This window comes from Rosa chinensis, chromosome 3 (assembly GCF_002994745.2).
Source record: "Rosa chinensis cultivar Old Blush chromosome 3, RchiOBHm-V2, whole genome shotgun sequence".
Taxonomy (NCBI): domain Eukaryota; kingdom Viridiplantae; phylum Streptophyta; class Magnoliopsida; order Rosales; family Rosaceae; genus Rosa; species Rosa chinensis.
In genome coordinates, this window is record NC_037090.1 from 17,512,171 (window position 1) to 17,536,209 (window position 24,039).

Consider the following 24,039-nt stretch of genomic DNA (forward strand, 5'->3'; position numbering starts at 1 on the left):
TTGATCAAAAGGGTAATGTTTTTCTCATTGGACAATTTACTCTTAGAAATTCTACTCTTATAGACCCAAAGATATATATTTTATTAAACGTATCAATTCCATAAAAGAGAATATCTGTATCCTTATTGGTACCGCTTATTAGACCAAAAAAAGATTCCAAAAACAAAATAAGGATCACTTCATCAATACTGGTGGCCTAGTTTGATCCATGTGATCGTGGATCTAACATGTGAGTATTTAAACCACAGTTCTGTGTCTCTGTCATTGTTTTATTTTGTTTATTATTTTTAAGTCCATTGAAGCATTGGTTCTTCCACTCAAATCCTTCCAATTCGAAACACGAAAAAGTAACGTATACGTATTCTGTTCTTCTTGAATAGCAGGCAGGGGTTTTTGGAGTTACAGTTGTGAAGTTTCAGTTTCAGACTTCACAGTTTGGTGTGCTCTGTGCATAGAGAAAACCAACTGTTTCCATGGCCACGAAAGCCTTCCTTCTCTATCTCCTCTCTACTTTCTCAGTTGCTATTCTCTCTGTGCTATTCTTCACTCATCAGAATGATCACATCTCTTACCAAACCCGCCTTTCTTCCCTCAATTCCAATCTCTTGCACATGGAAGCAACGGAGACAGTGTGGCCGGTATGTTATGTTCTTAAACCGTCAATCTAAATCGTTATCGGCAGTCCGACGACGTAACATAACTTGTTAAGAGTATATGTTGGAAACATGACATGTTCGTATTTTTTTCTGAGTGCAGGATTTGGCGTTTAACTGGAGACTTGTGCTGGCCACAGTGATTGGTTTTCTGGGATCGGCGTGTGGAACTGTGGGAGGGGTAGGAGGGGGTGGTATATTTGTCCCTATGCTTACCTTGATTGTTGGCTTTGATACAAAGTCGGCTGCTGCTATTTCCAAATGTAATTCAAAGTTTTCTCCTTCCTTCTTCTTCTTCTTTTCCTTTTTCTTTCCGTCATTTTTGTGTTTAGAGCAATTTCTAAATGAGTTGTTTGGGATTTCTTGGATGCAGGTATGATAATGGGGGCTTCTGCATCATCAGTGTGGTACAACTTGAGAGTGCCCCATCCTACTAAGGAAGTACCCATAATAGATTATGATCTGGCACTTCTCTTTCAGCCCATGCTCATGCTTGGGATCACACTTGGTGTGGCTCTCAGCGTGGTCTTCCCCTACTGGCTCATCACTGTTCTCATCATTATTCTCTTCTTGGGTATGTGCAATAACAGAAATCCAGCCTTTACTTTCTCAGCTACCCTTCCTTAGTTCACTGAAGTTTAGTCAACTTCGTAGTTCGCAGTGCTTACTCTTTTTTAATTGTATCAGGCACTTCATCAAGGTCTGCTTACAAAGGGGTTGAGATGTGGAAGGAAGAGACTATGTTAAAGGTCAGACTTTAATTAAAATTCGTAGTGCTAATCTTTTCATCAAAATGTATACTCATTTTTGACAAAAATTTGAAAATTTGCAGAGGGAATTGGCAAACCAACATGAAGCTCGAGTTGACTCTCGTGGCGAACGTATGATACTTTCATCCGTTTGACTTTGTTGTGTGTGGTTTTCATTGTGCCTGAAACTGGAATCTATTACTTTTGTGCAGTTCTAATTGATACAGAATATCAGCAATTAAATCCCAGAGAAGAAAAGTCAATGATGGTGAGCAAATAGTACTGGTGTATGGTTCTGTTTTTCTATACACTTCCCACTGTAATGGGGACTGAAATTGCTTTTTCTTTTCAGCAAACACTATGTTTCAACCTCAGGTGGAAAAGGGTGATGGTGCTAGTAATTCTTTGGGGGGCTTTTCTACTTCTTCAAATCATCAAGGCGAGCGTTCTCTCTTGTGCCTACCCCTGTCTCTATTTCTCTCGCTGCTTGCATTGTTTCTAATACTTTTTAAATCGAGTGCAGAATGATTTAGCTACTTGCAGTACATGGTATTGGGTTCTCTTCTGCTTACAGGTAGGTAGTACTGCCTTGTGTGGTACAACTTGTTTCCTAACTCTATTATGTTGTGGGACAGTGTTACCCATTCTGTTCTCGTCTTGGTTTTTGCAGTTTCCTATAGCATTTGGCGTTTTTGGATATGAAGCACTCAAGTTGTACAAAGATCACAAGAAGAGAATGGGCACAGGGAATTTAGAATCAATTTGCGAGGCTTCAATTGCATGGACTCCAATCCACATAGCATTTTGTGCACTCTGTGGTATATTGGGAGGCACTGTTGGGGGTCTGCTTGGATCTGGTGGAGGATTTATTCTTGGCCCTCTCCTACTAGAAATAGGTGTTATCCCACAGGTACTTCAAGCTTACAAAGCTAAAATTTTACTTCTTTACATACCTTAAGGTGAAAAGTTACATGGAACAAAGTTGGTGTTAAGAATCCTGCTGTTTCAATGAACAGGTTGCTAGTGCAACAGCTACATTTGTGATGATGTTCTCAGCATCCTTATCGGTGGTGGAGTTCTACCTCCTCAAGCGGTTTCCTATTCCATATGGTAGCTTTCCTTTTTGATTCATCTTTCAGTCAATGTTTTACAAGTATTTTGAGATCAAGAGTCATGTTTTACTTGTACATCTTTTGCAGCTTTGTACCTTACAAGTGTTTCTATCTTGGCTGGCTTTTGGGGACAGTTTCTTGTAAGGAAAATAGTTACATTTCTCAAGAGAGCATCAATCATAGTATTCGTCCTCTCAGGTGTCATCTTTGCTAGTGCCATCACAATGGGTAAAATACAGTTTTCAAACCTAAAATCATGTTTCTAGTTCTTCGAGCCAACTTTTTTTTTTTTTTTTGATAAGTCGAGCCAACTTTTTATCATGTATTAATTTCTGGTTTCTGTCAACTATTCTTTTTCAGGTGTCACTGGCATCACATCGAGCCTCCAAATGATAGAAGATGGCGATTTTATGGGTTTCTTGGACTTCTGTAGCAGTCAGTGATCGCTGATAGCAATGCAGAATAGATGCCATAATTGGGACGGGAAATTAATTCACTGTATAAAGATCATTAGGAGTTGTTGGCCAACACATAGTTGTCCAACTCAAATAACGACATTGTGAAGCAATAAAAGAAGTGTGTTAGGTCTTGGTTGCTTGTTAGCTACCGCTAACTCATGAACCAAGCTAGTGTGCTGTGCTGTCTCTGGTTTAGGTTAAGATTTGCTTGTTAGCTTCTGGCTAACACATAAAAATAAGTGCGAGTTTTCATAGGTTGTGTTGCATGTTAGCTACTGGCTAACACCATCATCTTCCTGCCTTTTGTAATCTCATCATTCAATGTATTCATCATCTCATTCTTGAGTGTCAAATCTCTAGTGGATAATAAAAAGATTGGGTTTCTGGTTCTGTTCAGGAGAAAATTTGCCGAATGGTTTTCGATATGCCCTGCCTTCACTGTCTTTCAGTGTTGACGACGCACTAAACAAGTCTACTGTTTAGACTACTTAACCGTGGAGTAAAAGAATTTCCACTTTACTATCTTTCGAGAAAGAGAGAGAGAAAACGATAATGATAAGCACTTGATTTCTGGCATTGCTAGGAATAATCCAGTGAAAGTGATTGCTTTGTCTCCTCCACATAAATTGAATGTGTGAGCACCAAGTGGTTTAATGTTGGAGGTTAAATAGCACATGTCCTCTGTGGTATGTGGAGGAGTTTTGCTTTGGACTATAATCATGAGGAGCACTTGTGGCCAAGACAAGCGTTTCTTTCTTTCTTCGCCATTTCGGAGCTTTTCCTTTGTCTATACCTCACATAATGGAGGTAAAGAATGTATTGGACGGCAAGAGACTCGCCCACATACATCATTTTGTATTTGACACTTGCCTCCAAGCTGCCACCGCCATCATTGTCATTTATCATTCTGGATTTGATGTGGCTCATGATCTGAATATGAGTAATAAAAACCGTGATTCACGACAGTCTTGAGCTCCGAGATCCATTTCGGAGCTTTTGTCTATACCTCACATGATGGAGGTAAGGAATGTATTGCACGGCAAGAGCCTCCACACCCGCATGAAGAGACCAACATCATTTTGCATTTGACACTTGCCTCCAAACCGCCACCGCCATCATGTTCATTTATCATCTCAGGATTTGACGTGGCTCATTATCTGAATATGAGTAATAAAAACCATGATTCACAACAGTCTTGAGCTCCAAGATATATAAGGTTCGTTGTTGTTCTAGGTTAAGAGCATCTACATTTATATTCGGAATGAAGATACGAGAGTTTGGAATTGTAGTCATACCCCGTACACAAAGGATGTGAGCCAGAATCTCCCCTTATCGCATTGTCCATTGCATTTATATTGAAAAACAAAAGTTGGACTTTATGTTGCAAAGGAGATGATTGGTTCCAATGTGCAACAAGACGTAACATCTGCTTCGCGGACCTCCACTATCATATCTTGCCAATAGAAAATGAAATTTTCAGTAGGTAAATGAAGAATATTTTCAGTAGGAAAATGAAATTTCCAATATGCCAAAGACACATGAATCACATTGAAATGAATATACTGTTCACAGACAACTTGGTCGTAGCAAAGGTCCCATTTGACCAGTTGCAAGCTAAGTGTACAGTGTTTGACAATTGCGGTCGGAAAGAAACTTCTCAATCAGAGCGTAAAATTTCCTCACACCCATTTGCCAGCTATTCTATCCACCTCAAGTCCCATCCAATATAAATTTCTGACTCAAGCCAACAGAAGTCACGCCTTGCTAGAGTTCTGCCTTGTAGTTGTGGCTGCCTTAGCGGGTTTACTACTAGTCGGAAGATCTTTGACCGGTTTAGAATCTGAGTTGATGGCAATATTTCCCATTCCAGCTTCCATGGCCTCCCTATCATCTTTTTCCTTCTTGTCTTCTCCAGCAATGCCACTGTCCCTACATTGTTCTTTATCAGAAGCTATAGATGGTTCCAAAAGTCGAGGACCTGCATTGATCCATGGATGAAGAAGGCACTGTGCAGCAGTAGGCCGCTTTTCCGGAACAAAGTCAAGAATGGGAACCAGGAAGTCTGTCAATTCACTCGCATCTTGCTCACTGAACTCATACTTCTCCAGTAGAACCTTATTCAAGGGCCAAAAACGCAGGCGACGAATGTGCCTCAAATCCCCATATCTATTAAAGTAATCTCTTGAATATCGACCACCTAAAGCAATCTGAGGAACAGTTTTAAGTTAAGTTCATATGACAGTTTGATATTTTCTATCTAGTAGAGCGCGCTCCATACTGATTCTACAGGAATGAGATCATCAGCTCCTAGTATGTGTTGAAATTGGTAGAGTGTAATGATCATCTCAGAAGAATGAATGGTACACAAAAACTTTTTAATTGTACGGTAGCAGAGATGACACATATGGCATATCAACCAATTAAAACATCAAACTCAACTAATACCGGAGAATTTCAGTTATGAGTTTTAATGCTGGTGTATATAAATTTCTCACCTTCCGCGGCATCATTCCAAGAAGCTCCATCATCAATGCCAGGTGGTCCTGAAATAGATTGAAATAAGAAATTTCAATGAAAACAAAAACAAGAAGCAGTCATTTTCTTCCTAGGAGACCTATAAAAGAAGTTAGCAGAAAGCTTATATAAGTAAAACACTCTAATTAACTAAGATAAAATGTTTAACTTCATGCTTAAGGACTCAATAAAACAAGGACAAAACTATTGTAATGTATTGACAATAGACATGAGAAACTGAAGAAGTACTATGGTCAAGCTGTGGATTCATGCGCTCTTCAGCTTGAAATGTCAGTGCGCGCTTCTACTTTCAATGAAAACCAAACAGAAGCATTCTTTTCTGCCCAGGAAATCAGTTAAAGAAATGCTCTAGTTATGTAAATAAGTACTCTAGTTGTATAAACTCAGAGATTCTATAAATAAATACTCTAGTTAACCCAAGGCACTCAAATATTTAATAAAATGCTTCAGGGCTCCATCAACAAGCACAAAGATATTGCAACGTATTAACTATTAACAATACTTGTCAGAGAGTTAAGGATTACTATTGTCAGCTCCCCTGACGGGAGGTCATACTAATATTCTTGCATAGAGATGCAAATGAAGCACTTCCTATGAATAGAATTTCCATAGATTGAGAAATATTTACACTATTAATCAGAAATGAGTACAAGCCCAATCCATCTGAACCAAAATTGCATCATATTATGGAATCAGCATAAGAGTTTTAGCTGCTATATATGCTGCATCCGAGACTAATAAATACTTTCTATCTATAGAATTTTCAATGAATTAGAATTATTTACACTAATTATGTAAAAGACGAGGACAAGTTATGTAAAAGACGAATAACTCAGCATTGTCATGTAATAATGTGGGTAACTATGGTAGAAATGACAGTGTGAATGGGATAAGTACAGTAGGTTCTATTTTTTTAATTGTGTCCTATTTGATCATGTGTAAGCGTTTGCAAATAATCCACATCAAGTAATATTAAGAGAATCATGACCACATCAATGGAAACTTCAAATTAAATTCAAATCACATTTTTACAATTGAAAATATTTATTACACAGTGTACACAGTACTTTCTTGGAATCATCATTACAAACTAACTAGCAAAAGGGATAAAGAACCTGGGTCACCATATAAAACACTCTGGCATTTTCTTTAATCAAAAGATACATTTATATAGTACGCAATCAAGATAGTAATAATAACTATGGTGTATAATTTATGAGAACAGAAACCTACATAAAGATGCTGATTTCTGTATTTGATCTTAGCTCTCCTGAAAAAGATGCCAAAGTATGTAGTGGGAGGGAGTACTCAGGCCAGGTGAGATCCACTAAGTGTTGACATAGGGAAGCCACTGTTTAGGTGGCAAGTTCCTTTTAAGAAACCCTTTTTTCTTTGGTGAAAAGACACTAGCAACTTCACTTATTAATAGTAGCATGAGTTGCAAATTCACTACTGCAACAGTAACAACTCTCTTTCTCCAGCAAAACAATAATGCAATGAAGACTTTCTCTCACGGTTTTCTACTGTTGTACTTAACAAAGTTTTGTTTTTTCTTGTCAAAAGATTATCTCAATTTAGTGGACCACCAAGAATATTGCTTATTCCAGCCTGCTACTAATAGTATTAGTTATTAAATGTGAACATTTTAGTATCGTGTAATTGCATCAGTAGTCTCCTATTAACTGCAATGTTAAACGTATTATTGGTTGTTTACAATATGATAGACGCGTTATTTAAGGGAACCTGTGGACAGTGGCAGCAAAGTGATACTAACTTCTAGTATGCAAACATGAAAATTTTCTAGTTGTATGTCCCAATGGACTTGACATCATATGAATTGTAAAACTCAGAGTTTGTGTGTCTGTTGGTGTGTGTTTGTGGATAGGTGAATATTCGATATGATACAGAAAGCAACAAAGATTGGCCAAAAAAGACAAAAAGCAACACAGACAATATTTATATTCCAGATATGTCCATACCTCATCCCTGTCAAAGTTGTCACCACTGTGAGGATCAAAGAGCACATCACCAGTTGCAAGCTCAAAACAAATGCAAGCAAAAGACCAAAGATCCGCTGAAGTAGAATATTTTGATCCCAAGATCACCTCTGGACACCTATACTGTCTTGTTTGAATATCATTTGTGAACTGTTTGTACGTCCAACATGCATTCCCAAAGTCAACTAATTTGCACTTCAAGTCCATTGATGTCAACAACTTTTGCCTTATGCTACGATTCCCTCTCCTCTTACCGCCCTGATTTCCTGTGCCAGCACCCTTTGGTCCATCAGCATCTGACGATCTATTCGTATTAACAGAACTAGTACTCTGGCCTTCGGCGGAATGCACATTCAATTTTGTATTAGGAGATGACTCGGCCTCGCCCGATGTTTCTACATCAACATCAGTTTCCTCTCTGTCTGCACATTCTTGAGCCGCACGCTTGGCCTTTCTTCTAATCTTTTTCTTCTGGTTCCTAGACGTATCCCCATTCAATGGCTGTGAAACCCCTGTGTCGAATGCATCCTTGTCCTTGTTACTTGGAAGAATGAGAGGTGCACTTGACTTTGTTGGATCCTTGGAAGGGTTGATCATTGACAACAACAAGATATTCTCCGGCTTCAAATCTGTGTGTATAATAGAGAGCTGTCTATGCAAGTAATCCAATCCGACCAGAACATGATAACAAATCTGCTTGACCATATGCAACGGCACTCCGCGGTAGTCACTGTACTTAATAAGTGTTAACAGATTATCCCCCAAGTACTCAAAAACCATGCAAACATGTTGCCCATTTGGACCCGAGTGCTTAAAGTGGTCCAGAAGCTTAACCACGCATTTTTTATCATCCGGGTCTCCCTCTGCAATCTGTTTCAATATGGTGATCTCGTCCATGGCCGCCTCAGTGTAGTGATCGGCACTCTTTTGCACTTTCAGGGCAACATACCGCTGCCATTGACACCCAAACGAAAATAAACATAAACAAACCATTCACTAACCCTAATCAAGTTACTTAGAAAGTCAAAAGCAAACATTGTAATACTAAGCAAAACCAAAGCATCATGCTACTTTCACTTCTGCATTAACCAAATTAGACTAAAATTTCCACTAACCCTCCACCGAGTTACTTCGAAAGTCGAAAGCAAACATTCAAACACTAAGCAAATCCAGTGCCGACATTCCTAGCTCCCTAACCTCCTAATCCGATCAAACACCAGTTGAAGAACTACAAGATCAAAAAAGCGCACCAAAACGGCGTCGTAAAGAGAAAGAGAGAGAGCAGCACATACAGAGGTCTGGGTATCCCAGGCGAGCCAGACGGTGGAGAAGTGGCCCCAACCGAGCTTGGTCTGAACGACATAACGTCCGAGCTTGAAGGTGTCGCCGATTCGAACAGCGTGGTACCCTCCGCGCCGGTAGTCCTCGGTGCCTTCGTCCTCGGAGGTGAAGTCGCTGCTCTGACTCCGATCATCGTCCTCCGGCCTGTCACCCATCTTCTTCTTCCTCTTCGATCCCCTCCAAGAATCGATCTTTCTAGGGTTTTTCGGGGTCCGAATTGGAAATGGCGATTTGGGTTTGGGTGAAATTTGAAATTATATTTAATATATAATAGGAAAAAAAAAGAGAGGGGGTTTTGTCTAGATTACTGGGAAGAGAGAAGAGTCAGAGACTGGGGAGGAGTGGAGAAGTTTGTATTTGTTTGGCTTAGTCGTCGCTGGTTTGTCCTTAAGTGGGCGAAATTAAAAAAATTAAAATATAAAATAAAATAAAAAGAGTGGAGTTTTTGGAAGAATTACTATTAATTGTGAGAGTGGGTTTGGTTTTGATTATCATATCGACATGTTCAGGTTCAGTGAGGTGTCATCATCGTCCTCTGTCATTCTTATAAACTCTACATAATTCTGCCTCACCTCTAAAATTAATAGGGTTTCCACTATTAAAAAAAATTAATATTGTATCTCTTAAAAATGTTAATTTTTTGGGTGTCTCATGAACAAGTAATTAGGCGAAATGAGAAAATGGATTATATTTGGTAACGTGTTATGTAATATTGTTTCAATAATCCGAGTTGTTTGTGGTTTTCACTTGTATCATAGATCATGTTTGTAAAAGATAATGATGGTAATAATAAATCTTTTGTTGAAAGCTCAGTGATTACTTTTATTCAAAGTAAAGTAAACATCAACATATATTTTTCCTTTTGTTGAAAGTCAAGTGTTAATTGGTTATATTATAGTTTACTTTTCAACAGGTCATTGGTTTTTATTTAGAGGTGTAAAAGACAAAAAAAAAGTTAGTGTGATCCCTTATAGACGTAGTACTTCTATCCGTACAAGTCGGAGCACTCTAGGGATTGGGTAAAACAGAGGCTGCCTCTTCGGTTGTCTGGCGGCACCCCCTCGACGACTACGGCTTCTTGCCTAAGCTGCGTGAGATGGGTGTGGCCAGACAGGCTATCGTGTTGTCAGGTGGTGGTAGTCGGTGGGAGATGTTTCCTTTGGTTTTATTTTCTTCGAAGGCGAATTTAGGGAGGTCGTGGTGGTGGTCCGGTGTTCTGTGGCGGACTGGTGAGTCATGGTTGGGAGTTCACATGCTTCTGGGATCGGTCTATTCAACCCATGCGGGTTTGTACAGATCCAGTTATGGATTTTTGGGGATTCTCTTTAAGGGCCGGATTTTTTAGATAATTAGATACCGGAGACAACAAGGGTGGGCACGGTGGTTGCCGGTCTATAGCGTTGTGGTCTATAATTGTGGGCTAGTTCTGACGTCTCCAAGCGTTGAGCGGCAATCTACTATTAGAGGGAATGTGTGAAGGGCTTCGTACAACAGCTGCAGCCTTGTCTTCTGCCAAGGTCTATTGATTTTGTGGTTATGGGCACCAACCTCACTGCGTTCCTTTCTCTTTGGCCGGAGTCGAAGCATTTGATGTGGAAGGGGAAATTTGACGGCTGTATCTCTTTTTATTGTTTTTGTTTTTTTATGTTTATTTAGGTTTTTCTTCTTAGTTGTTTGGTTAGGGCAATGTAGTCCCTACTCATTTGAGCTAGGGTTTGGGGATCTTGGTGTTACAATTGTGCCATTATCATGGTGTCACTCCCAGGGACTAATGGCTTTATTCTTGGTATCATCTTATGGTTGAGGTATAGGAGAAAAGCTATTGCACGTGATCTGGCAATTTTGGGTTACAGTGTTGAAGAGAGTTTTTCTTCTTCTTGAGATTGGCTGTGAGGAGAAACTGGGTCAGGTTGTCTGTTGAGCTATTGGTATGGCGTTTTTTCTGAGGACTATATGTTATATTATCGGTGTCTTCTTGTGGTCAACATGGCAGCGATTTATCCTTATACATGATCTGGTTGGTTTGGGACACGGTATGGAAGAGGATGACATGATTGTTTTTAGTGTTGGCGGCAAAGAGTTATCGTGACTCTTGGGAGTGGTATCGTTGTGTGGCCCGAGTGATTGGGCGATTAGGTTGGTTAGAGGTTGGGCCCGTTTGGCTCATGGATGTCATTAGTGATGACATACCCGTAACTGAGATTGTTAATAGGGAGGAGAGTGGGGAACTTATGTCCACCACTGATCATTCCTGTATTATGTAATCTTGATTTATGGAATAAAAAGTTTTTTTCATTCTAAAAAAAAAAAAAACTAGTGTGACTTAAGGTTCATATATTTGAAACTTTTCAAAATTTAAAAAACACAATAGATCCACTCGCAGTACGATTCAATTTATCTGTTTCAGAATTTTATACATCTCCCAAAATTCTGAATCAAATCTTGCAATTTTGAGGTTAGTCCCGACACGAGAGAACATATTTTTCCATGCTCTTACTAACACAATTTTGAGAGCTCTAAAAAATTTTGGGCTTCTCAAAAAAAAAAAAAAATGTTTGGGCAGCCCGTCTCAAAGAAGGTAACTTTTCTGGGTTCGGGCCAGAAGTAAACCTAAGTACGGGCCCAGTGTAAATGGCATTTTTGTGAATTTCTTCCCACTATCAGGGCTATTTATAAACCACCCTGATATACATACCCGCGTTATCAACGTTTTAGGTTCTAGGGTTTCCGCTCCTTCAACAGCAGTCAACAGCAGCCGGAGCAGCCATGGTTCTCAAGTACGCCTTCTCCTCCTCTCTCTCTCTCTCTCTCTCTCTCTCTCTCTCTCCCTCCTTGAGATCTGTTATTCATAATCCTTTAATTTCTGAATTCCTTTCTTATTTCCATCTTCGTCGATTTAGAATCCTCTGTTTTTGCTTTCTTAGATTTTTTTTTTTTTGCTTCTGAGCTTTTGCTGCTTCCTTGCGGTGGGTGATTTTCATTTTGATGAAAAATGATGTGTTTTTTGTTATAGGCCTAGTTTAATGGTATGTAGAGCTTTTAGCTTTTAGGTTTCTGAGGAATATGGTAATGGTCTTAGGTTTGATGCCAATGGAAGTGACACACCAAATGTAGATGGTATGATGCACATTCTGGGATATTGACGCTTCGATGTGCTGATCATCTTATTATGTGGTTATGTTCTCAAACCTCAAAACAAAAATGAAAATTGGAACCTTTTTATATGTTTGAAAGAATGCCTATCGCTTCAGACGCTGAACTCTTGTCATGCATTAACGGTGCATGTGTAATTGTTTTCTTGTCTGGTATGAATTGGGTTATGTTGAAACTCTTGTCCTACATAATGCATTTGTGAGATTTAGGTCCAAGTGTTTTTTTTTATCCTCTGGGTAGTTTTGTTGTGAAAATTAATAACCTTTAGCAGTTTCTGAATGTGCTGGGTTTCTACTCCTGATGGGTCCCGTCCTTCCATTCTTGGCAGCGTGTTTATTTGGCTAGCATGCATTTTAGTTTACTACTTCTAGTTGTTAACTGTTTTTTATGTTGGATTGCTAGGACCGAACTCTGTAGGTTCAGTGGGGCGAAGATCTACCCTGGTAGAGGCATCAGATTTATCCGGTCTGATTCTCAGGTAATAGTTGATCTGGGGTAAAAAATTTTCTTTTTGGTTTGTAGGTTTACGATTTACCAGGGCATTTTGGTGGTTACTGTGTTATCTTAAATTTTTAATCTCTGGTGCTTTGTTAGGTGTTCCTCTTTGCCAATTCAAAATGCAAGAGGTACTTCCACAATCGGTTGAAGCCATCTAAGATTACCTGGACAGCCATGTACAGGAAGCAACACAAGAAGGTAAATTTCTATCGTGCTTTCCGGCACTGCAATCTTTATAGCCATCTCATTGCTCTTGCACCTGGCTTTTATAATTAGCAAAGGTTTTTTTTAATGGTTATGGAAAACATACATGCTAGAAACCTGTGTTGCAATAGATTGATTATGACCCTTTGTTTTCATAATGCTTTTAGTTAATCCTTTCAAATAAACTGGTATCATCTTTTGTCTGCTGAAGTATTGCAACTCTTTTATTAGCCAAGATAATTGTGAGGAGTAGTATGATGTATTTATTCATATCCATGTTTGGTATTGATGGACAATGTTGTCTTAACATATGTAGGATATTGCTCAAGAATCTGTTAAGAAGAGGAGACGTGCCAATAAGAAGCCTTATTCAAGGTCAATAGTTGGTGCCACCCTGGAGGTTATCCAGAAGAGGAGGACCGAAAAGCCTGAAGTTCGTGATGCTGCTCGTGAGGCCGCACTCCGGTTTGTGCTCTTATCTTTTACTTGTGGATTCACTTATTTCGCATTTCCAACTTTTAGGTTTTTCGTGTTCAGCACTTTGCTTAGCTGATTTCTTTTAAGGTTTTCATGAAACATTGACTTATCTGCAGTGAAATCAAGGAAAGGATCAAGAAAACCAAGGATGAAAAGAAGGCGAAGAAGGCAGAAGTTGTTGCCAAACAGAAGAGCAAGGGTCAGAATATTTCCAAGGGAGCTGCCCCCAAGGGTCCCAAGCTTGGCGGTGGCGGCGGCAAGCGCTGAGCAACTATTCTGTTGTCAACTGGCAGAGTAGAGTAATTGATAGGACATGTTTCCATTTCTTTTTGAAGATTTTGTAAGGATTGATATGCGCAGTTTGATGGTTTATTTGTTTTTTCCTTTCATCTATGCTATACCTGTCACTTTGGTATTATTAAGTACGAAAAATTGGGTGTTGGACTTGAATTTGCTTTCATCTCTCCCTCTATGCATATAAAATCCAGCCGAGGAATAATAACAAGCTTAGGAATCTGGCTGGGAATGCATCTTTGCTTCGAATTGGCAATAATTGTAGTTGGATTTGTAACTCAAAATCTTGTCATTCCTTTTCAGACATCCTTTTACGCGAGCTCATACTGAACTTCCATACTCTTGAGCGCCAAGAGTTGGTCTCGTGAACGCTAGGCTTGTATATCTGTATCATTTTGGGAAAAAAAAATCAGCTTTTGTAGTGATTGTGGATTTGTGGCTGCTCCACCATTTAGTTGTTTCTGCAAGTTACCTGTCATAAGAAAAAAGGAATCAACTTAAAACACCCAACAAAAAAAACAAAGCAGCAGGAGTTGTGGAGGAAGACCACAGTTCCAGACATAACTTGCACCAGAAATATGAGACTCATTTTTGGTAACGAATTAGCAGCAGGCTTTGGTGCATCTCATGAATCACGTCAGGCAGACTTGTAACCTATGGATGATTCTAGTCTTGAAGGTAAAGCCTATAACCTATTTGTAGCATAAGTTTATGGAAAATACTGAGTACAAACCAGTTCAAACGTGTTACTACCGTACTTAAGTACGCGCTCCTCATTCCTCACAAAACATGTTGCTAACAAACCCATCTCATGATTGATGATCCGATAGACAAGAAGACTAAGACCCTGGCAAGCCATGTCACCAAAGAGGAAGCCTTGAAGGTACCCGCCAATCGAATTCCAGTAACCTAATCGGGCATGAGCGGAGGAGACTGGTCATGTCGAACCCTATCTTACCCGACTTACACACTACGCCGGGATATTCTCATTATCAACCCCCCACTACGATTGTATTGGGTTACAGATGTTAATATTTTGGTGAAAGTTAATATTTTCAGGATCAACCGTCTATTTGTTTGATGCAATTACATCAATAAATGATATATGTTAATTCCTTTGATTTTTTTGCAGATATTAATTTTAAGAGTTGACTTAAAACACAGAACGGTTCAGATCTTGAAGGTACATTGCTCAATCATGCAAATCGGAGAGAGTTCGGACAGTTCGGACTTATGGTTTGGACTTGGAACTTTTTTCTTTAGAAAACTTTATTTTAAAATTTTTAAATGTCTATGTGTAATGCTTACGTTATAACCTGTATGGAATGTTATATAATAATATCAAATCTGTGAGGTTTTCCACAATAATTTTCTATGTTTATTTGGTAGGAGCTTCTATTCATACCTCCAATATTGGTATTTGGACTTTTTTTTTTTTTTTCAAGCTACAGTTAACTTTAGCAACTCATGTCAAATTACCATTACCAATAAAGACATAAAAAGGAGAAAAAGAAAGAGTTTTTTTTTTTTTTTTTAAACCTCACCCCACCCCTTCCATGATGCCAGTGAGATTTGAACATGTGACCTCCATGATGTCGGTTATTCTCATAACTAACCGGCAAAAAAAAAAAAAAGGTTCGCAAAATTCTAAGTTGTGCATCGCCTATGATGTTGTTCCTTGCGCTTTTTCTCAACTCGAAACAATTAGTAAATATGTGTCTCTCTCCAAGTTAAGGAGCATTATGTTGGACCAGCTTTGGAACAACATGACCACTTTCAGTATGGGCACTTAATGTTTCTTGTATGTAAATGATAATTAAGTCTTGAAAAGTTTGTATTCAAAAACTTAATTTAATTAAAGATTTTTAGAATTGGAAGTAATATAACTTGCTTCTATATTCAATTGATTTAGTGAAAAACTATGATGAGAGAGAGGGGGAGGGGAGACAGGACTACCAACTACAGTTTTTTTTTTTTTCCCTTCTTCTTCTTCTTCCGTGCAGCTTAATCATATCAAGGGTAAAATAGAATTGTGAAATCTTCAAAAATTAAAGGAGGTTCAACTACCGATTTTGGAGGTATAAATAGAACATAACAAAAAAGAAAAAAGCTTTTATTGGTTTTATTAACGATGGGCGTTGTGGGAAAATTAGGGAGGTCTAAATAGCAAATTGGTTATTTGTAAAAGTAATTTGGAGGTCCATTAAGTTGGGAGGTGCAAGTTGGTATCTATTCAACAAAACAAAATTTTAATATTTTCTCTCTGATCTAGCGCTAGCGCTTGCTAGGGGTTAAGAACGCAGCCTTTGCGGCCGTCGTTTCTCAATATCTTCTCTATTCGTTAGAGACCATGGCAGATCTTGGGCTGTTTGCTCTCTTTTTCGCTTGTCTGGGTGGTGTTTGTTCTGGTTTCTCTTCGATTTCTAGTGCAGAGATCTCTCCGTTGAGTGATATTATCGGATTCGGTGGTAGTACGGCTACGGGTCTCGGACGAGCAGACTCGCCGGATCTGGTGGTGGAGGACCGAGTGTCGGTGCTGGTCCAATTTTCTTTTGGTTCGGGTTCGGTGGTAGGCGGCTTTTGCTGGGAGGAGTGGGATCCTGGTAGATGTTACGGTTTTCTCTATGGGTTGCCTCTTCCCGACGGGGATGCTGATGTGATGGCGATTCGGTGGGTGCGGAAGGGGGTATTCCTCTGGCCGGATTGCGTGGTGTTGTGGGTGTTGTGCCCCACTGGTAGCGCTTTAGATTGTGGTGTTGGTGACCGGTTTTGGGTCCCCGACGTTCTTCGATGCCAAGGTGGTATGGTAGACGACGCCCTATCGATTGGTGGCGTGACGGGGATTGGTTGTGTCACCGGCGGCAGGGTCGTTTGGCCAGATGTAGTGGGTGATGGGAGACAATCTAGTGGGCTATGGGCTCAAGTCGTCTTGGACTTGGGTAGGAACTGCAATGGGTGGACAAGAGCTGCTGTTTTTGGGTCTCCATAGTTTTGGATCCGAATTTGGGATCCGGGTGGCAAATGGTTTTGGATATGGGATCCAGGTGGATGTTGGGGTTGGACTGCAACCCATTATCTTCTGTGGGCTGTTTTTTTTTCTCATTGGAATGGAGTTCTTGTGCTTTACTGGTATTGGCTCCAGGACCCAATTTTATGGTATTTGTTCGTGAAAGATCGTCTGCCAACATGGCCATGTTTTGACACCCTTGGCCGGCTTCAATCTTTAGGTGGGAGAGTGCCTTCATTCCGGGGCCAAGTTGATTCTTATCAACTTGTGCGTTGGAGTTCGATGGGTAGTCAAACCACCGACTACTCAAATCACTACACGGCTGCAATCCGTAGTGTAAAATCAGCGCTGCATTTCGACGCTACTGCTCTTGCATTTTTAATTCTTTGTATTTCTGATGTAATTTTTGCATCTTTTCCTTTTGCATTGTTTATTTTCTTTTTTATGCCTATTGGCTTGGTAGCGTTGTAATCTTTCATTTTCAATAAAGGGCTTACCTCATTTTACTAAAAAAAAAAAGTTGGGAGGTGCAAATACCAATTTTAGAGGTATGAATAGAAGCTCCCTTATTTGCTTTATGGAATTAGAGCCGCAGGGTTGGGGGTATGAGCCTCTCCAACCAAAGCCGTGATGCTCTCAAGTTACTTTAACAATATCTGAGCTGGTACACCCAATGTATGAATGTCTCATGCTCCACGTCACCCAATATAAATTGTATGTTGTTTACGTGTATGACTTAAAATTGTGATATGTACATGTTTAATATTTATAAACTGTATTGCAATGTCACTTTCCCACATTGAACAACAGTGACATCGCAATAGAATTTGTAAGGATTAATTCTATTGGCAATTGATTTTGGATGTGATAAAGATTAGTTGATCAAAGTTTTCATTTTCTTTCACGAACGGTGCAAAAATTAGATCTTCTTCTTCCATTATGTTGTATGTACCTACAACAGATCAAACTACTGATGTGCGCTTACCAAAGGCAAACTGACTGAGATTGAGCGGGAGTGCTAACACATCAGCACATTTATCCATGACAGCTCGTATAATTTGTTAAGCTGAACAATTACACTAAAACAGAATCAGGGTCTCATTCCTTTTCTCAATTTGTTCATAAATAACTCTTATTTGTTAGGCCAGTTCTAAAGGCGTATCTTTAATGGTATCTCGACTAATAGCTATAGCACTAGTTAGTTTGTTTTCTTCCCTCAAGTTCGTCGTCACACATACATGAATGATGAATGAGTCTTTCTTGGGTTTCAACCCTAATATTGTGTCTATATGTGTCGTTGATATATAGTCATGATATTGGAGACTTGTATCGTGGGATACAGAGACTCGATCATCTTATGATGAGAGAAAACACCGTACTAGATGTTCGAACTTCGAAGTTTAGATTTTGAAGTGGCAATTAATCTAACTTGTAAATGATTGGTATGTATACAGTGGGTCATTTCAAGCTCCCAGTCTTCATATCATTATGCCTCCAGGCTTTTGTGGTTTAAATCGTGATTATTCATTCATTTCCTTAGGTAAAAGCTCTCCTCCAAGGCTCCTATCTTTTGAAGCTTTTAGATACCAGAAATAGAAAATTTAATATAGATTCATTGAAGTAGAGCCTATTACTGGCAGTCTGCCATGGCCATGACACCTTTTCTGAGCAGTATAAAAGTCGAAGATAAACTGGGTGTTAATTACCCAAAAGGTAGAGTCATGGACTGGACCAGAAGACTTGATGAAAGTGATCATGAAAAAAAGAAGAAGATGAATATGGAAGTGTACAAAGGTAACACGTACATCATGTCATGCTGATCATAAGCGCCACTAGGTTGAATGTAACGTCATTTCTCTCTAATTTAATACTCTAGCTGGGAATTACATAAAGTAGTGTGTCTTACTAGTTACTGCGTACTACGACAATAAAGCAAACAAAACCCTGAGAAATTAAAGTTAGAAATAACTTGAACAACAAAAGATCTTAGGGATAAGAAGGCAGGGCACCCCAGTAAGGTGGTGATACAGGGTTATACTCCTCAACATTGAAAAGATAATTGCCCTCTGCAATCTGATGCTGGCTCACCCCTCCTGCCTTGTTCGAGCTTCGAATGGCAGCGACCGAAGTGCTTTCCACTGTCTCTTCGCCGGAGATTTCAGTGTAGCCCGGAGAAACCTGCTTCCTAGCAACTTCTTCTCTCAGAATAGTCTTCAGTTTCATGACCTACCATAATATGTATGCGTAGCTTAGTTACAAACATACAAATACAATTAATCCATAAAATACTCGGGTATAAGTTTCTCAAGCAACTTCTAGCTTCTCTCAATATAGTACGTACGTCTTCGGTTCCATAACCTACACTACCGTATATACATATAGCTTACTAAACTAATGAGTATATGTATGAATTCAAATAAAATATACGTGTTTTAATTTATCAAAAAAATTTTTTGTTACAAATTGATTTAGGCAGTTGCTATGTTCACACTATGTATTTTGGCGTCATGCACTCTAAATTACTATTTTATTACGCGAATAACTACATAGAAAAAAATGGGGAATGATAATCTTGGAGTGAGAATATCATGAAAATGTAAAAGAATAGTTTTTTTTTTTACCTCGTCTTGAAGCTTTTGCTTCTCTTTAGAGACGGCGTCATAATCTTGTTTGAGCGCATCGTACAAGCGTTCGAGCTGCTTGGCCTTCCACCTAGCTCGTCGGTTTTGGAACCAAACAGCGATTTGCCGAGGCTGAAGGCCGAGATCTCTCGATAGCTTCATCTTCCTGTCAGGGTCCAGCTTTATTTCCTCTTGGAAACTCCTCTCCAGTGACTCTAACTGATCGGTTGACAATCGCTTCTTCTTCTCTTGACTGTTGCAGCCGTAACTCATGACATGATGACTGTTCCTCTCCATGGAAGAAGGAACCGATCCTTGTGGTGTCTCGGAGAACATGGCTTGATGATGCTTCATCTCCATGCCTGGAAACCAAAGAAGACCAAATGTTTTTACTGTTTTATATATGAAGTCTGAGGAGTACTAAACAAGGTAAGAAGTAACAGCAGCTTGTATTAGATTATAACTACATATATAGAATACAATGGTTGCATATTTTTGTTGTATGGTGTGACCTCAAACGACTAGACCGAGTGACTTCTCCCAAAAAGTAGGGTGGAATCAGTAATTGGTTTGCTTGAAGTTGAAAGTGCTATAATACTAGTTCAAACTAGCTAGCTTGTTTTGACATGCTTCTTCAAAGCCCATAAAAAGCTTAACTAGTTGAGGAAAAGCGAGATGAAAGAAAAGGGTATCGAAGATGGGAATAGATCGAGGAGTGATTAGAAATTACCAGGATGAGGAAAAGGGTCGAAATTATAGTTGTAGAGGAAACCAAAGGAAGATTCAGGTCGAGAAACAAGGTGGTGGTGCTGCTGCTGCCTCAAGTTGGTGTTGGTCCAATCCATGCTTGGCTGTTCTCTCTAATTCCGCTGGTAATTCTAATTCGGGTTTCGCTTTCCTTGTCTCCTCGATGCTTCAAATATTGAACACGTTTATATGGACCTGCAGGGTCCAAGTAATCGAGATATATGGACCACAAGGACAGTGATCTAGAGAGAGGGAGTGGGATATGATGATGGAACTAAGTTTATAGGAGGATGATGAGGCTTGGCGTGGAGAGAGAGAGAGAGAGGGAGGTTCTATTCTATTATCGAATCTCTCTCTCTCTCTTTAAATTTCAAGTTGCAAGAGACACATTAGTGATCAATGAATGAATTCACAAATTGAGAGAGAAGTGTGACTGTGAGCTGGTTGTTCCTACATCACCTTTGGGGCGCAACAAATTTAGCTTTATGTTTAATTGTTGTGAGAGAGAGAGAGAGAGAGAGAGAGAGAGAGAGAGTTGTAGCAGCACATAGTTACTTCTAGGGAGGGAGGGAGAAGCAGGGATCAGAAGGGTTGCAGGAAGAGGCGTGAGAAAGGGAGGCATAGTATGTCAGTAGTGAGTAGTTCCTTCCATAGGAGCAGGATTAATATGGGGACCGTATTCAGATAGAGACCTTTGAGTCCACTCCTCTCCTCTCTCCCATTTACATCACCTTCCAACCGACAGCTCTCTCTCACACTCCCTCACTGCCATGCATTTATACACAGTATACATATAAATACATAAACATGTGTGAATGTACAGTGATATTAATATAGATACGTATAGAGTAGACATGTGTAATTGAAAAACTTTAGATCATTTCTACCTTGATTTTTTGTCCGAATGGAACCTTTCATTATTTAGGTTCTTCTCTAAGAATCATTTGTGCAGTGGTACGTAATTTAAATTTTTTAACAACTTGAGACCAACACTACTCTAATACAATACAATTTTTTATCCAAAAAAACAAAATAATAGTAACAATGATGATGATGAGCATGGCTTGGTGATCAGATGGCTTAACATTTTAAAACATATGGATTGATTATTGAGAGAAAATAGTATGAGTTGTGGAACATGTGTCACTTGCGTTCCTATGAGTCTATTACGCCAAACTCTAGCCACGTACTGCTGGTACAGGGGTTACTCCTTTTCACGATCTTATGCATGGCTGCTAATGAGACCTCCGGCAACCACCACTTACGTACCTAGTAGGTGTGTTGTTGCTGGTACGAGCAGTGGATGTCGATGACCTCGATCACTAGGGTAATCAGACGAATTTGGGCGAGTAAGAAGTCTACCATTACCACCAGTTCGAAATGTCCGATCCTGTTTCAGAGAGCTGTACTCCTACTTCTACGAGCTAGCTTCCACAATCACATTCAAAGCCTTATTGTTTCTTCTCAATGGCTTTTACCAGGGGGTTTGAGAATTCAGGTATGGTGCATGTATGCAGGAATTGCTCCCTTGTCTGTACCATTTTTGCAGCATGCGACGTACTCATTTATTTTAGATCGGTTTTAGATCCCCTTTGTCTCATTTCTCATTGTGTTACGCATGTTTGTAATCCCTAACACTTGTCGCCTAGCTTGTTATTGGCTTTGGTAGGATTTGTTCAAAAGCTTTTCTCTCTTTTCCTCCAATATTGGTTCAAATCTTATGTTCGATACAACTCATTTTCACTTCCAAAATGCAAGTCTTATCAATTTAATATTGACTTCAGTTAGAACATATATATATATATATATATATATATATATATATAGGATAAAAAAAAGACCTTATTTTAAAATTTTGAGGACTTTTACTAATTTACACTAATATATGACTTGATTCAATAATTTCAACCGTTGATCATTTACATTCCTATGCAAAAAATATTTCTACAAAAAATCAACTAAATCCATAATCATTTAGTCATTGAAATTTGTGTAAATAGATGTAGTCCATTAGAGCAACTCTAACAGCTTCTGCATATTTTGATTTTTCTCTATTTTAGGAAAAAATAAACCTCTTTTGCTCTAACAGATTTCTGATAACTATCTCAATTTTAGGGATAGTGAGGAAAGAGAAAACCAAATTCCCTAAATTTATAGCAATCTCTAAAATTTTAAGGAAGAATTATGGAGATTTTAGAGATTACTGTAAAATAAGGAATTTGTTGGAGATGGAGAAGAAAAAAAGGCTAAAGTTTTTACTTTTACTTCCCTATAATACAGTTATACAGGGAAGCTGTTGGAGTTGTTCATAGATTAAATAAAAATGAATATTGCGCTAATCAAATGGTTAAACGTTTTTCAATTTCGCTAATTTTTTATAGGATTCATATGTTTGTAGGTAATTAATTAGAGAATGAATAGTTTTGATTATTTAGATTTTGTGGTCACCCATCATTAGACTTAATTTTAAGGCTTTGAGAATAAAAGATATATGTGTGTGTGTGTAGATATACAATCCTTCTCTGCTAAGGACCTCGGCATATTTTAAAATATGCGGATTTCCTTGAATAAACTCACTTTTCGATCGCATATCCACATCTCAATAGTTCTGTTTTTAGTTTCTAATATATAGATCACTTCTGTAAATTTTCAACCAAATTGATGATCGTTAAGGTATCGAACTAGATTAAATCAATTAACGAACTAAATATGTCCAACATGAACCGTTCATGTCCATAATTGTAAATTGCAGTTTTGAATGCCTTAATGATTATCAATTTGGTTTGAAAACTTGTAGAGATGATCTACTCATATATACCTAAAAACTGAACGGTTAAGATGTGAATGTATGATAAAAAAATGGGTCTATCAAGGAAATTCGCATATTTTAATATATGCGGAGGTCCTTAGCAGAGAAGAACCAAAACTTTGCAGAGATAATTTATACATTAGTACCTAAAAACTGAACGGTTGAGATGTGGAATTGAGACCGAAAAGTAACCCTAAACTCCAACCTCACATGTTAATTTCAGAGTGAGACCTCACTCTGGATACGATACATACATACATACATACATACATACATACATATACGAAGCCGTTCAGAAGAGAACGTCCGCACAGATGCAAAAGTGTAGATGTCCATCCTCAGGTCTTGATCATGCGTCGTTGGCAGCGCTGCTATTGTTGGTGCTAAACCAGGCCTTGATGTCGAGCCTCTTCTTGTTGCTGAATTCGTTAATGAAGAGTTCGAAGTCGACCTTGATGGTGCTTCCATTGTTTTAGGCAAGCTCGCCACGCATACTTTCCACTCTGATCACCTGAGTCTTCACCTTGATAGTGACGTCGTCAGGGACATCCAAAGTCTTCGTCCGACAACAGCAGCTCCTCCGTTGAAGCCTGATCGAGGCCTGAGGATGGACGTCCGCACTTTTACATCTGTGCGGACATCCGCTTCTGATCCGACCAGATACACTGAGCCGTTCAAAAGAGGACGTGATAACATATGAGATCCGACATATATATATATATTATATATTATATATATATAACTAAAATATTTTCAATCATTAAATACATGGAAGAGGTTCTTCTCAAAAATCAAATTTGTTTTTTTTATCTCATATGTTATCTTCCTTGTTATTTGTTATGATCGAATGGATTGAGACCTTACCTAACCTAATGATTCAAACCCAATTTTCCACTTCAACTCAAAAACCATAAGGGCTTATTTCATATTTTATCTTTGTTGGCATATAATACATATGGGAGTCACTTTAATTTATTTTTTATTTTCAATTTTCTATAAGAAGGATTCGTTTTGGATAACTCAACACACGATATTTTTTTTTTTTAATATAATCAACTCGATTCATCATTTCACTCAACTGACTCAATTTAGAATGTCACATTACATACCTTTCCACTATCATTAATAGATAGATAAGAAAATATGGTATATATGCTAGTACTACTCATTAAACATCCAGTGTTCATTTTTAAAAAACAAGCCTATAAACTATGATAACACTAAAACATAGTAAATATGCACAGTTTAACGAAAACTTAAATTTTCTCCTTACCATTCAAGTTAAGACTAGAAAGTTTTGCCATGTATGTCAAGCTCATTACCTCTTCAGCAGCTGCTTTATTCGATTTGGGAGAATTTTTATTTTTCGATCACAATGGTCTTC

General features: G+C 38.7%; 4 protein-coding genes across 5 annotated transcripts; 2 read left to right on the top strand and 2 right to left on the bottom strand.

Moving 5' to 3' along the window:
• Positions 1–306: 306 nt before the first annotated feature.
• LOC112195225 (sulfite exporter TauE/SafE family protein 4) lies at positions 307–3,325 on the top strand. The gene is made up of 12 exons (XM_024335597.2): positions 307–638; positions 757–916; positions 1,027–1,227; positions 1,341–1,402; positions 1,486–1,534; positions 1,615–1,670; positions 1,755–1,841; positions 1,926–1,976; positions 2,073–2,312; positions 2,419–2,512; positions 2,602–2,742; positions 2,875–3,325. Exons 1-12 carry the CDS (start codon positions 474–476, stop codon positions 2,955–2,957), a joined length of 1,389 nt encoding a protein of 462 aa, XP_024191365.1. The 5' UTR covers positions 307–473; the 3' UTR covers positions 2,958–3,325.
• A 1,151-nt stretch (positions 3,326–4,476) lies between these two features.
• On the bottom strand, positions 4,477–9,207 carry LOC112195224 (SRSF protein kinase 1). Its single transcript, XM_024335596.2, has 4 exons — positions 8,797–9,207; positions 7,487–8,455; positions 5,468–5,515; positions 4,477–5,179 (listed from the first exon to the last, which is right to left on the bottom strand). Exons 1-4 carry the CDS (start codon positions 8,998–9,000, stop codon positions 4,727–4,729), a joined length of 1,674 nt encoding a protein of 557 aa, XP_024191364.1. The 5' UTR covers positions 9,001–9,207; the 3' UTR covers positions 4,477–4,726.
• A 2,328-nt stretch (positions 9,208–11,535) lies between these two features.
• Positions 11,536–13,625, top strand: LOC112195424 (60S ribosomal protein L24). Its single transcript, XM_024335863.2, has 5 exons — positions 11,536–11,622; positions 12,401–12,476; positions 12,593–12,694; positions 13,017–13,165; positions 13,294–13,625. Exons 1-5 carry the CDS (start codon positions 11,612–11,614, stop codon positions 13,442–13,444), a joined length of 489 nt encoding a protein of 162 aa, XP_024191631.1. The 5' UTR covers positions 11,536–11,611; the 3' UTR covers positions 13,445–13,625.
• A 4,695-nt stretch (positions 13,626–18,320) lies between these two features.
• Positions 18,321–20,061, bottom strand: LOC112191414 (putative homeobox-leucine zipper protein ATHB-51). Of its 2 annotated transcripts, none has more exons than XM_024330757.2 (3): positions 19,830–20,061; positions 19,100–19,461; positions 18,321–18,704 (listed from the first exon to the last, which is right to left on the bottom strand). In XM_024330757.2, exons 1-3 carry the CDS (start codon positions 19,942–19,944, stop codon positions 18,465–18,467), a joined length of 717 nt encoding a protein of 238 aa, XP_024186525.1. In that variant the 5' UTR covers positions 19,945–20,061; the 3' UTR covers positions 18,321–18,464. The 2 variants fall into 2 exon arrangements, with proteins under 2 accessions (XP_024186525.1, XP_040371827.1); XM_040515893.1 differs by lacking the exon at positions 19,830–20,061 and adding an exon at positions 19,612–19,796.
• Positions 20,062–24,039: the final 3,978 nt, after the last annotated feature.

Coding starts and splice junctions, on each gene's coding strand:
- LOC112195225 (XM_024335597.2), top strand. CDS start 474: ATGGCCACGAAAGCCTTCCTTCTCTATCTCCTCTCTACTTTCTCAGTT. Junction 917..1,026: donor GGCTGCTGCTATTTCCAAAT/GTAATTCAAAGT, acceptor TCTTGGATGCAG/GTATGATAATGGGGGCTTCT. Junction 1,403..1,485: donor AGGAAGAGACTATGTTAAAG/GTCAGACTTTAA, acceptor GAAAATTTGCAG/AGGGAATTGGCAAACCAACA.
- LOC112195224 (XM_024335596.2), bottom strand. CDS start 9,000: ATGGGTGACAGGCCGGAGGACGATGATCGGAGTCAGAGCAGCGACTTC. Junction 8,456..8,796: donor CCTGGGATACCCAGACCTCT/GTATGTGCTGCT, acceptor TGTCAATGGCAG/CGGTATGTTGCCCTGAAAGT. Junction 5,516..7,486: donor ACAACTTTGACAGGGATGAG/GTATGGACATAT, acceptor AATCTATTTCAG/GACCACCTGGCATTGATGAT.
- LOC112195424 (XM_024335863.2), top strand. Junction 12,695..13,016: donor ACAGGAAGCAACACAAGAAG/GTAAATTTCTAT, acceptor TAACATATGTAG/GATATTGCTCAAGAATCTGT. Junction 13,166..13,293: donor GCTCGTGAGGCCGCACTCCG/GTTTGTGCTCTT, acceptor ACTTATCTGCAG/TGAAATCAAGGAAAGGATCA.
- LOC112191414 (XM_024330757.2), bottom strand. CDS start 19,944: ATGGATTGGACCAACACCAACTTGAGGCAGCAGCAGCACCACCACCTT. Junction 19,462..19,829: donor CGACCCTTTTCCTCATCCTG/GTAATTTCTAAT, acceptor TTTGGTTTCCAG/GCATGGAGATGAAGCATCAT. Junction 18,705..19,099: donor AGCAAAAGCTTCAAGACGAG/GTAAAAAAAAAA, acceptor ATATTATGGTAG/GTCATGAAACTGAAGACTAT.